This window comes from Orcinus orca, chromosome 11 (genome assembly GCF_937001465.1).
Source record: "Orcinus orca chromosome 11, mOrcOrc1.1, whole genome shotgun sequence".
In the NCBI taxonomy this organism is placed as follows: domain Eukaryota; kingdom Metazoa; phylum Chordata; class Mammalia; order Artiodactyla; family Delphinidae; genus Orcinus; species Orcinus orca.
Window position 1 is genome coordinate 61,576,076 of NC_064569.1, and position 15,322 is coordinate 61,591,397.

At 34.6% G+C, this 15,322-nt stretch overlaps 1 protein-coding gene across 2 annotated transcripts in view; it reads left to right on the plus strand.

Annotated features, from left to right (window-relative positions):
- The window catches only part of ZDHHC17 (zinc finger DHHC-type palmitoyltransferase 17), a 136,365-nt gene that overhangs the window by 95,712 nt on the left and 25,331 nt on the right, over positions 1 to 15,322 (plus strand). The window contains exons 13-17 of one of the 2 annotated variants that reach the window (XM_004271574.4): positions 2,136 to 2,229; positions 3,121 to 3,204; positions 4,423 to 4,580; positions 5,237 to 5,331; positions 8,018 to 10,868. In XM_004271574.4, coding sequence (XP_004271622.1) covers positions 2,136 to 2,229; positions 3,121 to 3,204; positions 4,423 to 4,580; positions 5,237 to 5,331; positions 8,018 to 8,156 — 570 coding nt within the window. In that variant the 3' untranslated portion in view covers positions 8,157 to 10,868. Of the gene's footprint in view, positions 1 to 2,135; positions 2,230 to 3,120; positions 3,205 to 4,422; positions 4,581 to 5,236; positions 5,332 to 8,017; positions 10,869 to 15,322 lie in introns of those variants that run through there. The other variant, XM_033431317.2, reaches the window with a different exon arrangement.

Sequence of the window (15,322 nt, forward strand, 5' to 3'; positions counted from 1 at the left end):
AATTAAATTAGTTGGATGGTTCTTCAGGACTGATACAGATTCTTGGGTCAGCTGCCTACCACTGCTGTTGTTTTCTTATCCTGGTGTGGTTGTCATTTGGGGTCAGCAGTCTTTTCTATAGACAGTTCAATGCAGAGGCCCTTCTTAATTGGGAAATATGAATTTAAGAGTTGATTCTCTTCAGTTTCCTTGTGCATGAGGTACTTGAGAATACCTGATAAGAAGCCTTTCATCTAGGTTGGAGACAGTCCTTTAAATGGTACTTATTCCAGTATGCATAACCCCTTGGTTATAGATCATGGGGCACCTGATCTTCATCCAAAGATAGATTACAGTGATCAGCTTCAGAAACAAGCTTAGGATATCTTCTTAATAACTCAGTTAAGCTTTACAATAACATAACATAGTAACAAAGAGCCATTTGGGAAGAGAGTTTTAGACGGTAAATACTGACCTCAATTAACAAAACTAGAATTTAACATCTATTGAAACATAATCTTTTCTGTCTAAAAGTACCCCCATTTTTATCAGATATAGCCAAATTATGATTGTAGAAAGAATATCCCAAGTGGAAAACACATTTTCTAACCATTTCTTTTCTCATTGTGAGGGCATCAGTCTTGCAGTCAGCAAACAGGTTCTTTATATAGAGGTGCTTAATACAGTTTCATTATTAAGTAAATATCTGATGGTAAGAACAAGACTCTCTCTCATCATAGCATAAACATTTTATTATATATTATGTTATCATAAGCTGCATAATTCTGGATAGATAATTTGTTATTGTAAAATAAAGAGCTTGTTCTATTATAAAATGATTCAAATTGACAGAGGTATTTGTCATTATATGGGTATCTTTACTTTGAAAAATACACAGACACATGTAGATCAGAATTTTCTAAAAATGAATTGCTCTGTAAGTGAACTACGGCAACTGTTGTGTTTAGGAGCCTTGTGTCAGTTTTTGTGCAGAATTCATTGACAGCTGTTGCCCAGAGGGGAGACTTAGCTGAGAGTTGGAAGTAAGGATAAAATTTGTTTGATATATCCTACTTCTTTCTGCTAATAGGTTTAGTCTCATATCTGTGGTGAAGAATGACTTAGCCTTTTCTTGGGTCCACAGATTTTTTAATACATGTAAGAACCGCATAGTGCACCTATGCCTTTTTCTTAGTACCTCAGAATAGTGTGTAATTTATGCAAACTGTTGGGGAAATGTTAGTGCTTTTATTGAAACACCAATAAAGGATATTACAAAATTTGTTTCTAGCAAGGGTTAATAACTGTAGCTCTTGTCATGTATCCAGCATTGGGACTAGCAGCTCTTTGAAGGTCGCCAATGAGTTCTTGTATTCACTTGGTTGCTTTAGAGTAATGTAGAGAAAAACATTTCATAACACTTAAACATCATAAACATGAGTTTTTTATTGCCTGTGAAGACCTGAAGAATGTATTTTATGTTTTTTAAAACAAACAGGGACTGCCTAAACTTCTTAAGCATGTTGTACTTTCTTAGATAAGGTCGTGCAGTTCAGCAGAGGAAGTGCTGTACCTTAATCTGAGATCTCAGATTTCTTTCACTAAAAGAAAGACGTGTACACTTACTGGGATTTTTTGCTGGATTTGTAAACTTTGGGAAGACATTTTATTAACGATGTGAATTTTAAAAGCTCTCTTTTATTCACTTCTAAATTGACCTTCCTTTTACTAAGGAACCAATTTCATTTTATTAAGCAACAACCAGTATTATGACCATTAATTGCAATACATTTTCATTAAGAAGCCTGAAGAGTGATATTTGAGGAATTTGAGGGCTGTGAATTAAATATAGTACCATTCATTGCAACAGCAAATTGATCTTTGATTCTTAATTATTTTTGTGAATTGATGGTTCTGCCCCGTCTTAGGAATTTATATTTTAGAGTAGACTTATCCTCTTCATCTTTGTTGTTGCAGTTGAAATTTTATTAAACAAAAGTGATTTTTGTTTGGTTCTATTCCTTTGGAAACCTTGGTATAATCCTTTTCAAAAAATACCGGGTTTTTTTCATATTGTATTTTGAGAAAATAAAATGTTCGGCTTTCCTCTCTTAGGTATAGTGCCTTTCATAATCTTTTAACATGCCTGTTAACAGATACGGAAACCAGTGAGGTCCAAACATTGTGGTGTGTGCAACCGCTGTATTGCAAAATTCGACCATCATTGCCCATGGGTGGGCAATTGTGTAGGTAAGTTTTATGAGTAATTTCTAAATATATTGTTCATTTAAATTACTCTAGGTAACTAATGAAGTACAATATTAAAGTAGGTGTAGAAGGTTCATTCTAGCACCTTACAATACCCCTCGTTCCCCCAATTATTTTCTGAGTGCCAAAACATCAACTCAGTTGTAAGAGAGAGGGGAAAAGACATCATAAAATCAGTGTCTAGAAAAGATTGATATAATTTCTCTATCAATTCTCTCTGGTGCCTACTCTTTCCTATCTTCTCCATTGGATAACAGTGAAATCAATAAGGGGGCAGATTGTGTTGTTTTTTAGTTAAACTAAAGAAAGTAAGGCAATAAAAAATATTTAAAGGTTGTTATGTACAGAGGCAGAGAAGAATGACAGATAAGAACTCTACATATCTCAGTGTTCAAGAATGGCATAGTCTGAGGAAATGAACTAAGTGGTCTGAGACGTGGCCCTGGAGATTTTATGAGAGGACAGCAGGGAAACATTACAAAGATTGTATGACTATGTTGGGGAGAAGCCTTTAAAAAGTAGGATTTTAAAGTTTATAAAACTAAAAATAAAATAGGATTATTTAAACCTCAAGGCAAATAGTAGAATTAAAGCTCAAACTTGTGATTTATTTGGTTCATTAAGACTCTTTTGAATGAATATCACTGCAGTCACTACATCTTTGTGTGTCATTATAAGCATTCTTTTATTTTAACAATTTTATTAAAACATTTATTTTCTTGAAGAACATTTTGTAAAATAAATAATGTATGTGATTATTGTCCAAGGTGTATCTCACTTTTCATGGAAATTCGCCACCACTACCTCACCCCTAGGTGTATTTCCAGTTGTTTTTTCTTAGCTAAAAAAAATTGCTTCTGTTTTGTTCTTTAGGTGCAGGCAACCATAGATACTTCATGGGCTACCTATTCTTCTTGCTTTTTATGATCTGCTGGATGATTTATGGTTGTATTTCTTGTGAGTACAATTAGTTTTTTATCTTCTTAAAACACGTGTTTGCGTACTCATGCTTTACCATATTAACAAAAAATATGATAATGACAAATGTGTTTTAACTAAAAATTATGGTTTGGGGCACCTCACTACAATGAAGCATAGAGAAAAAATAGATATAGAACTGTCAAACATGTTCAACATAGAGTATAAGAAACAGAATTATCAGTTAATTATCTTTTAATAGGCTTTGAAAAGCTTCTGGGTAAAAAACACCAACATTTTTCACATCACATGCTTGCTTTACTCTAGTAGTTTATAGATTTTGTGATTGTGCTAGTTGCTCTTTCTTACCAAACAGCTGGGAGAATATAGTTAAGTTTGCACAGAACTTGAAATGTTTTGAAGAGTAAGGTATAATTATTGCCTATTAGAGAATATTTAAAAGGTTAAGAATAAGTTGTCATTCAGTGATCATATGGGTATAGTATCTTAGAAGAAATGATGGGGTTTTATTGCACTGAGAACATAATTTGGAAAGAATTTAAATGAAAATATTAGTTACTGTCCTTCAGGGCTTGGTGGTATTTAGCACAAAGATGTATTAGATACTGACTTAAAAATAAGTCTTGGATGATTTCCTAGTCCTCCTACTCCCACAGATATTAAGAATAATCTCTGTTATTGCCCTAATGAAAAAGGTTACTTCCTCAAATAGGGATTAACAGAGAGAACGATTTTGTCAGAGATCTTTACGTAATTTCTGGCAGCCCAACACACCTGAGAGAGAGAGCATAGTCCTACTAATAACATCAGTTCTTTATGGCAGCAGCTCTCAAAGAGTAGATTTTGTTTTGGAAAAAGTCCCCCTCACCAAGGTGATCTTGTGTTATGTTCCTCCCCTCCAAAGAAGTCTCACATATCTGTATCATCTTATCTTTGTATAAAGGAATTGTTTTTTTACATATTGTATGTATGCAATACCAATCAAATAAAAACTGTATATCGTTACAGTACAGGTTTGTTTGTTTTTAGGATTGCCTGCTGCTTTTTCTATTTCTGCTTTTGATATGTTTTTTCACTAATGTACAAGGGGATTATTTAAGAGTATGAAAATACTTGCATTGAAAGTCATCAGTTAAATTCTTGGATCGTGTTTTCTAAGTGGTGCCTACCACAAATGTCCACACGAGGTGCTTGGATGGTTATGAGTAAATTTGCGTTCTTCTGCTCTGATTTTAGACTGGGGACTCCACTGTGAGACCAGTTATACCAAGGATGGATTTTGGACATATATTACTCAGATTGCCACATGTTCACCCTGGATGTTTTGGATGTTTCTGAACAGTGTTTTTCATTTCATGTGGGTGGCTGTATTACTCATGTGTCAGATGTATCAGGTATGTGCAAGTGCATTATTTGTTCTTTAGTGTGCAGAGAACTCTTAAAAATTCACTCCTAGCTTAAAAGATAACAATGTATTCTCTTTATAACCATTCCTACTTTTCAGTAATTAAAATTTTTCAAGAGTTAAAATTTTCAGTTTGCTGTTCCTTTCTTCTTCACTCTTTCTCTCCACCTCTCCTCCCTCTTCTTATATTATGAACTTTTAACTTTCAGTACTACTGTCATCAAAACTTTTTATTTCTCTTTCCTGGTTTACATACATCCAGTTGGATATAAGTGTGAGCTTAGACTGATGGTTCCATTAATTTTGTGTGTGTTTTAATATTTTATTACCTACAAATATCAGTATTTACTCAAGAGTTTTTTTAATTAGGATTTTTAAAAAAGCTCCTTCTTAAAGGGGCTGATGGAGAGGTAGTATGTACATAATGTCCATGCCTACACATACACAGTGCCAGGTGACCTGTTTTTTAATATTTTCCCTGTTTAACCAGCTACTTCCCACAGAGTCAGATGGTACTGTGTAAACCCGCTTGATGATCTCCTGATGGAAAGCCAGAAACAGACTCCATCCTGATCCTCTTGAGAATTAACTTGTTTTATATTAAATATTCAGAGAGTTAATGGTTTGCTTTCTCTTGCCTCTTAGATATCATGTTTAGGTATTACTACAAATGAAAGAATGAATGCCAGAAGATACAAGCACTTTAAAGTCACAACAACATCTATTGAAAGCCCATTCAAGTACGTACATATCTATGAATTTAATATTTTCTCTTGACATATAAAGTTCCTTACTAACTAAACTCAGCAAATATCTAGTGAGTACATCAAAGAGAAGTATTTTCTTTAAGAATGGCAATAATATATGAAACAGGGAATATTTATTTTACTTAACAATGTGTAAAATAGCTTATAAAACATACCAAATACCAAGATTTCTGCCAGATGAAACATTGGTTAGTTCACCATAACTTTAGTATTTATCACATTAACTGTATATAAATTTGTGATATTCATTTTTTCCTTAATTATACAATTCAAACTTTATTGACTTACTAACGTTTAGTATTTGTTCTTTAACCTTTCCATCAATTTATAAATTTTCATTCAAAAATGAATGTATCCAGAAAATTGAAATAAGATTTTAAAAAATACAGTTGATTAAAATTCATTATTTAGGGAAATTTCCCAGACTCTAGGGCAACTACTTTTTGGTGCAAATTACTTACTTTATTTGCCCTCTGAATGACACAAAAATTTCCACACACCTAGTTTTCTTTTCTTTAATTGAAGTATAATTGACATATGACATTATATTAGTTTCAGGTATACAACATAATGGTTTGATACTTGTATACACTGCAAAATGATCACCGCTAAAATCTAGTTAATGTCTGTCACCATACATAATTGCAAATTTTTTTTTTCTTGTCATGAGAACTTTTAAGATCTATTCTCTTAGCCATTTTCAAATATGAAGTACAATATTAACTATAGTCACCATGCTGTACACTGCATCCCCAGGGCTTACTTATTTTAGAACCGGAAGTTTGTACATTTTGAACCCCCCTCGCCTATTTCGCCCAGCCCCACCCCCAGCCTCTGCCCTCCACCAGTCTGTTCTCTGTATCTGTGAGCTTGATTGTTCAGATTCCATGTAAGTGAGATTATGTGGTATTTGTCTTTCTTTGTCTGACTTATTTCACTTATAATGCCCTCACGGTCCATCCATGTTATCACAAGTGGCTATATTTCCTTCTTCTTTACAATGGCTGAATTTTATTTCATTGTGTGTGTGTGTGTGTGTGTCACATTATTTCAATCTATTCATCTGTCGATGGACACTTAGGTTGTTTCCATATCTTGCCTGTTGTAAATAATGCGGTAATGAACATGGGGTGCAGATATCTTTTCAAGTTAGCGTTTTCATTTTCTTTGGATAAATACCCAGAAGTGGAATTGCTGGATCATATGGTAGTTCTATTTTTAATGTTTTGAGGAACCTCCATACTGTTTTCCACAGCGGCTGCACCAATTTACATTCCCACCAACAGTGCACAAGAATTCCCTTTTCTGCACATCCTCACCAACACTTGCTTTTCTTGTCTTTTTGATAATAGCCATTCAAACAGGTATGAGGTGATATCTCATTGTGGTTTTGATTTGCATTTCCCTAAAAATTAGTGACGTTGAGCATCTTCTCGTGTCTGTTGGCCATCTGTATGGCTTCCTTAGAAAAATGTCTATTCAGATCATCTGCCTATTTTTTAGTTGGATTGTTTGCTTTTTTGCTATTGAGTTGTGTGAGTTCTTTATAGATTTTGGATATTAACCCCTTATCAGATGTATGATTTGCAAATATTTTCTCCCATTCAGTAGGTTGCCTTTTCATTTTGTTGATGGGTTTCCTTTGCTGTTCAGATCCTTTTTAGTCTAATGTAGTCTCATTTATTTATTTTTGCTTTTGTTGCCTTTGCTTTTGGTGTCAGATTCACAAATTCATCACCAAGACTGAGGTCAAGGAGCTTACCACTTGTGTTTTCTGGTTTCAGTTCTTACATTCAAGTCTAATCCATTTTGAGTTAATTTTTGTGTATGGTGTAAGATAGTGGTCCAGTTTAATTCTTTCGCATGCGGCTGTCGAGTTTTCCCAACACCATTTATTGAAGAGACTGTTCTGTTCTTTTATTTTTATATATATATTTTTTAATTTGCATTCACTTCAAAGTTAAGAAACAGTAGTTTCCTAATAATAGAAATATTTAAAACTTTGAGTTTTACTCAAGCTGCTTGTCTACTGCCATCAAGCTTTTGTGGTGCTATTAATTGTTGCATGTTTGTGGAAAGCATGTAAACCTTTAAATAAAAGCAAAAATAATAGAGTCGGTTGAGTAGTTTTGAGAATTCTCCCATAGGCACAATAATTGTATAAGGTGTAAAACTGACTGCTTTTCCAAAGGTATTCTTGAAGTTCTAAAATTTTGGGAACTTTCCTTAATATTTCTTTTTTTAAATTGCTATTCTTAGGTACACTGTCAAGTTTATGCTATTGATATTATTTTGTCTTTTACTCTCTCAATTTTGGATATAGTTTGTCTCCTTGCCAAAGAGCCACCAGTCAAGGAAAGGTTTTATCAAAAATTGCGTATTACACAGGAATGAAAGAAATGCAAATTTGAATAACTTTAATATATAATTGTATAACCCATTGTATTAGCAAAAGAGAAAAATCAGAGCCGTGAAGAAACATGAATGCATACATATTTTGTAGAGTTATAAGCAGGTTCTTTCTGGCAGGAAACCTGAGTTCTTAAGTTTCGAAAAAAATATATTTAACATTAAAATGATATTAAACTCATATTAAATTATTGTACTAATAGACTTTTTTTTCTTTTTCTTTTTCTTTTTTGGTGGGGGTGGTGTTTAGCCATGGATGTGTAAGGAATATTATAGACTTCTTTGAATTTCGATGCTGTGGCCTCTTTCGTCCTGTTATTGTGGACTGGACCAGGCAGTATACCATAGAATATGACCAAATATCAGGATCTGGGTACCAGCTCGTGTAGCAGCATCTTTATCCTATGAAGCATATTGCTGAGTGGTGCCTGAAAATTGTGTCTGTCCGTGTCTCTCTCACACTCGAATCCACATCCTTTGAACAAACAGCATGCTATATGTAGGGCTAACTGTGAATTTTAGTCTTTTTTTTCAACACTTTTATTAACAAAAGTAAACATGGACAGAACACACTGCCACTTCTGGGAAGAATAAAGGTCTTAAAAAGAATGTTAATGGTTCTTAATATGGGAATTCACAAAATACTCAACTTTTTGGTTTTGTTCTCATAACATTTTTCATGAAAAAAGAGTGAACTTATTCTGTTGACAGACATGGTATACTGATCAGAAATGCTTGATTCTAGCTAAAACTAAATTTATGGTATACAGCTAAATTTTATGATGCAATCTAGTATTGCATTTAATTCCAAGAAAGTTGTCTTAAATTGCTTCAGACTAGTATTATGTACGTGTTAGAATGTACATGTAAATACTGTGATGAAAATCATGTTGTTTTATTAGGGATCTACTGTAATGTGTCTTCAAAGACACAAGAAAATAATGTTCACCAAAACATGTGCTAACAATATTTTATTGCTATCAGCTGTTGGCAATGCTGATATATTTCTAGTTCAGTGAAATAATTTTTAGTAACCTTGCTCTAAGGTTTTATGGTCTGATAATAAAGCACTTGCATGAGTATAGTAAGTCATGTTATTTTGTTCAACTTAAAAGCCCTACTAAGTGCATGATACACCTCATAGTATGTATACTGGCACACACTATCCAGTAAAGCATAAATTAGAATTTAATTTGATGTGCACATAGTCCAGTTTTTTAAGGGTTGAGCTATTTTCAAGAAAAGGCAGAACAAATAAGTTAATGCAAAATTCTCAATAATAGAAATAAATGGCTATACTGCAAAATAAAGTGTAGACAAAATAATGGAGTCTAGCTAAAGATGGAGCATGATCTCTGTACATATAGCACATGTGAATAAAAGAAAAGCTAATGGTATATTCTGGTTTTTAAAGAATGACCTATCAGAAAGAATTTAATCCCTAAGATTGTTTCAATTTTCCCAATATTGAATGTTTTGAAATTTGTTAATGCTGTCTGAAACAATTTCAGATTTTCGAATTGTCAAACATGATGCACTGATCAATTTTTGTTGCAGCATTTCCATACTCTCATGGTGAACTGTTGGTCACTGCTTCCATAACTATTGTTTACAGGTTTAGTCCTCTTAAGCGCTGTAGCAAACTGTGGTTCGAGCAACCTGTGGGAAACCTGTGAGAAGGAATGGGCTGGGGGAGGGTGGGAAAATGGTGGTCCGACCAATGACAGATCCTAGACCAGTGTAAAGATTGCGTATCTGCATATAAATAATTTATCAAATAGTTTTCTCTTTGTGTCTCTATGTGTTAGTGTATTTAAAGCTGCTCATTTCATTTTATCCAACCAAAAAGAAAAGGGAGATAATTAATGAGCTTCTAGTGATGTTCAATATCGCTGTTAATAAGCATTATACCCTGCAAGTTCACTGCATGTCTGATGCTTGGTAAAATTAGTATTCTCTGTAAAATGCAGATTACAGGTATTAAAGCAGTCTAGTGGTATACCCGCCCCTTGCCTTAGTAAGAGGAGCAGTGAAAATGTATATAGTTGATGTTCAGTATTTCCAAGTACCATTTTTATATAGTAGTTTCTTTGAGCATAAGTCATACATCAAAAAAATTACTCTTAGTGTACTTGAGTGTTTTAATATTAGAAAATTGGCATACGTACTTTATTTTTGAAAAGGGAAGAGATGGGTGTGGGGTGGCAATAGCATTGTGCCATTTTGTCATAGAATGTACAAAATTGGTTAACTTTACAAATGTCTCTGCTAGTTTTGACTACTAATTGGGGGAAATTTTAGATAATTTTTAAATTCAAAGTTATTTATAAAAGGCTAGAATTCATTTTAATTTTTTGTATTTTGAGCCACTTCACGTGAAGACTCAGTTGCAGTTTTTATCGAATACATTTTTATTAACAGTCAAATACAATGGTGGTTTTCTCAGAGTTTGGATGAGAGTGTTGTTACCATGTCCTTTCTTTATGGTACAATATTCTTTCCAGTGCAAAGGAGATGTCTTTCAGTTAGACAGAAAAAAACAAAACTCTAGATGTATACATGGAAAATATTAGCAATGTTAATGCTTTAGTACTAGCCATCTCATAGTACCAGTGAAATTTATAACTCAGAAATGGTCTGATGGTCAGGAGCCAACCATGCCTCTGTGTACCGTCTAATTATTTTGTAGGTCTGTGTGTGGAACCAGTTTAACCCCGTTCTAAAGTTGTGTATGAAGGTGACCCTTTGGGGAATAGTTCGTATCAGCTTCATTGCATACTTTTAGCAAATAGGAACTTATTTCTCAGCTCTAAACATGAATTACTTCTTTGGAATTTTTTCCGTATTTTGTTGTTCCCAGGAATTTATTTGAAATATTAATAGGCATAAAACAGCATCATTATTATACTTAAGCTATGGATATTTTTATTTTATATTTTCTTTATTTATAACTGTGCCAAGTATTATTTTGCTACTTAACGTGTTACTCTGTGGAAAGAAAAACCTGTAAAGTGTTTAATAAATTAGCTCTCCTTACATAAATTAAATCTGTCAAAATTTTGTAAAATATTAATCAGAATAAATATTGACTCTTAAATGTGTGTTTGGTTTTTTGCTCAGTTCTCTTCAAGAAATTGATGAAACACGGGTAGTGGTACCTGTGATATGAAAAGATTATTCTATATGTTTATATCTGGGTCAACTAGGAATCAGGTGGCAAGACTAGAAATTGGCAAAAAATAGAAGGTGGTGGTAGTATTCTTTAAAAAAAACAAAAACCAGCAACCTCTAATTCTGTGTGTGTATGTTTGTGTTTGTAATGCATTTTTTTTAAATAAGAGAATATGTTTTTCTTTAAGAATTTTGTATTCCATGGAGTTACTTAGGATCCTCAAGGACTGTATGAATCTGTAAGATTTAAATGTAAGTATGTCTAAAGACTCTGTAGTAAAATAGTGGAAAAGGAAACCTACCAAGCATTGATCTCAGTTACTTGAGAAACCCTGCATGACTAAGAAAGCTTTATTTGGGACTTCAAAAAGCAAAAATTATGGAGGAACCCTTTCCTGTTGTTCACATGATTGTTTATGGTTTAATTGAGAACGCAGTGGTATTAAATATTTTCAGATTGGACTAATTTTCATTTCATAATTATTTTACGGTATTGAAAGTAATGCCTCCAGAGCTGTGTAGAACTCAAGTAACAATATTTTGAACAAATATAAATAATAAAGGAAATTCTACTGTAAGCCCTCCCTTTTCATTCCAGTTAGGTACTTTTCTCCTCTTTGTCTTGTCTGGATTCCCCAGTCCTTCCCAGATTGGTAGATTGTACCTATGATGTAGATTTCTGGTTCTAAGAGTTTACAGAGATAATTGGAAACAAGTGGTACATACCAGGACAAGAAATATTAGCTTCAGGTCAGAAAGTAAACCTTCAATTTCATAAAGTTCTTGGTATTAGAGTTTTCTATTAAATATCTTTCTGTGACTGTTAAAATAGAAAAATCTGTAATTCCAAGTGGAAACTTCAGAATGTCCCTTGATCTAGGTCAGCTAAGTCATAAACTCAAGGAAACCAAATGTGCCTCTTAGAAAACTCTTTTTGCCTTTGAATTGGAGTATGAATGTTTTGCTCAGATAAATTTTACCAGAATATCTCTGTCATCAGATATTTACTTGGATTGGAAAATACTTTTTAATAGACAGCAGTGTTTCTAGTACTAAGTAAGAAAGAGGGATTATTTCCATCCAAAGCATTAGAAAGCCTCATTGCTGCTGCTGCTGTTTCTTGGATCTGTAGGTTTACAGTTGTCATCAAATTTGGAAAATTTTCAGTCATTGTTTCTTCAAATATTTTTCTTCCCCCCCTTTCAGCAAACTCCAGTTATACGTATATTAGGCCACTTGAGATTGTCCTATAGCTCAGTGATAATTCATTTTTTAAAATTCTCTTTTTTTCCCCAGTGTTTATCTTGGATAGTTTTTAATGTCTTTAAGTTCACTTACATTTTTTTCTGCACTGTCTAGGCTGTCTGTCATCAGTACTATTCAGTATTTTTTATCTGCCACATCATAGTTTTCACCTACAATGTTTTATTTGAACCATTTTTACATCTTCTGTATCGCTACTTAACTCTGAAAATAGAGAGTACAGTTATAATTGACTGTTCTAATATTCTTACCTGTTAATTTTCATATGTATGTCAGGTCTGGGTTGGTTTTGATAGATTTTTATTCATCATTATGGACTGTATTTTCCTACTTCTTTGCATGCCTGGTAATTTTTGATTAGATGCCAGACACTATGAATTGAGTGCTGGGTATTTTGTTATTCTTATAAAAATTCCAGAGCTTTGTTCTGGGATGCAATTATTCGGAAACTTTGATCCTTTCAGGTTTTGCTGTTAAGCAAGATTTGTTAGGCAGGAACAGAGCAGTGTTCAGTTCAGGGTTAATTATTATTCCCCATTACTGAGGCAAGACCTCAGTAATGTACTGAGGTCTCCATCCAAAGCTCTAAGAGTCACACTTCTCAATCTCACTGGTGAGAATAGGCACTATCCCCAGCTCCATATGAGCACCAGACACCATTCTCTCTAAATCTTTCAGGTGTTTTTTTCCGTAATCTTGGATCTTGGGTAGTTACCCCGTATGCATGTGCAATCAGAACACAGCTGAAGATTTGCCGGGGGGGGGGGGGGGGGGGGTGTTGGATGGCGTTCTACGAATTCCTGGGATTCTTTCTCTGTGCAGCTCTCTCCAGTCCCTCCAAAGCTAGCTGCTCTGGTTTCTCTGGACCCTCAGCTCTGTGTTCTCAACTTGGGGTGCCTTACAGCTCCCTCTGTATTCTCTCTCCTTAGACTATAGCCTGGAAGCTCTGAAAATCCCAAGACTGACCTCATTTTCTCCATAACTTTCCTTTGTTGCCTATTGTCAGTCGTTCTCAAAACCATATTTTTTCATGTAATTAGTCTGTGTTTTTGATTGTTTCAAGTGAGAGGGTAAATCGGGTTCCTGTTATTTCAACTTGACTATAAGTGGAAGTCTGAGTTAATACATTTTTTAAAAATTTTGTTTAATTTCTAATATGGAAAGTAATGATAGATGTAACTGTCATAAACAAAAGCTCTTTGGGGGTCCTCAGTAACTTGAAGAATGTAAAGAGTTCCCGAGATCAAAAAGTTTGAGAACCAGTGGTCCAGGCCATCATTTCCCAGTGCTCCTTGAGATGTTAGTGGTTCCATGGACAACTAATTTAGTGCAAGCCTTTCTTCAAGTTAAAACAGACTCCTCAACTACAAGATCTCAAGGCCTTCAATCTGCTAGCATGCAATGTGAATCTACAGGAACATAGATAGATGGCTGTAATGCACCCTGAACTTAATTGATCATGAAGACTTTTTAGAACTAGAGTTGCCAGCAGTCCTCCCTAAATATACCAGACCACCACAAGGGGCTGAAAATATCCCAAGTGGGTCATTTTTAAAACAAATGCAGCATGCAGCACTTCAATATCACATTTGGATTACTTTGGGGCTACTCTATTGACTTACCTCCAAATGATGAAAGTGATTCCTCTGAGAACAGAGCCTGCCCAAAGCCAAATTCCCTTTTCCACTCCTAGAACCACTGGAAGCTAATTTTTTAGTTTTGGAGTAGCTGTTTTGCCATGGCTCCCAATTTAAGAATCAATTTAATTCTGAAAGGGGGGGTCTAAACTTTATCAGGCAGAAATTTCAAATTACCAGGTACCTGGCAACTTCATGTAGAGTATTTTCCTATCAGATATCTATTAGCATCTCCAGTACAATTTGGGAAACATAGTTGGATGGGAAATGTTGGCTCTGTGTGGGAACAGTTACAACATTCTGCTTATCTACAGCACTGAAAAATTTAGTGGTTAAAAAGGCATTTTTGTTCACAGATTTGCAATTTAGGACTCAACATAACTCACTTTGCTCCACTGGGTGTCAGCTGGGATGGTTCAAAAACTGGGGACTGGAATAGCCTGAAAGCTTACTCACTCACATGTCTGTTAGTTGATACTGGCTGATGGGGAAGATCTTAGCTGAGGTTATGGCTCTAATACTTACATGTGGCCTCCCCATGTAGTCTGGGCTTCCTCAAAACATGGTGGCTGAGTTCCAAGAGTAAGCATCTCAAGAGAAAGAGGCAGGCAAGAGCTGTGTTGTCTTTTCTAACCTAGCCTGGTCCATTATACTCTGTTAGTTAAAAATGAGTCACTAAGGTTGACCCTTATTCAGAGAAAGGGGAATTAGACTCCATCTTTTGTTGGAATGTCAAATAATTTGTGCATGTGTTTAAAACAACCACAGAAAAAAATCAGAACTTACTCCGTAAATCTTCTTCAGTTCAGCCCAGTCCCTTTATTGTTAACTTCCCCAGCCTGCTTACCAAAAAGACCCTCCCCTCTCCCACGGTGAAACTTGCCTTATGGAACATGTGAAGTGTTCAAGGCTATGATATAAATAACCATGAATTCTTTCACCTGGTACACCCTCAACTGACCTTTTCCTACCACGTTTCTGCTTTTTTTTTTTTTTTTCTTTTGAGGTCATATATATAAGATTAAGATGTATTCACAGATTAGGCTGGTTCAACTTTACAAATACACATTACAGACTAATATCACACCCTGCCGCTGAAAAATAAAGGGTTGGATTGAGTCTGGTAATGAACTAAAAGTTTCTGGAGAAATAATGAAAATATCTTATATAGTCTGATATTCCTTTTCTCCCTGAGCCAGCTGAATATGCCAGGACTATGCAGCATTTGCTAATTTTGCAGAATTGAGATTTGTGAGAAAAACACAAATCCTCAACCCAGTTTCTAGGATTAGTAATTCAGTATCAGATGAGAGTGGGGAGTCTTTAAAAAGTCACACTGAGCCTCAGATTCTGTAGTTGTCTGTAGGTAGCTGTTTATAATGATCTTTAGATCGAGATAAATCAAAAGAATTTTTAAGTGTTTTAACAGTGTGCCTACCCTGGGTCAGCGTACCTTTCTGAGAAGCTTGTTAGGAAGGCTTCGA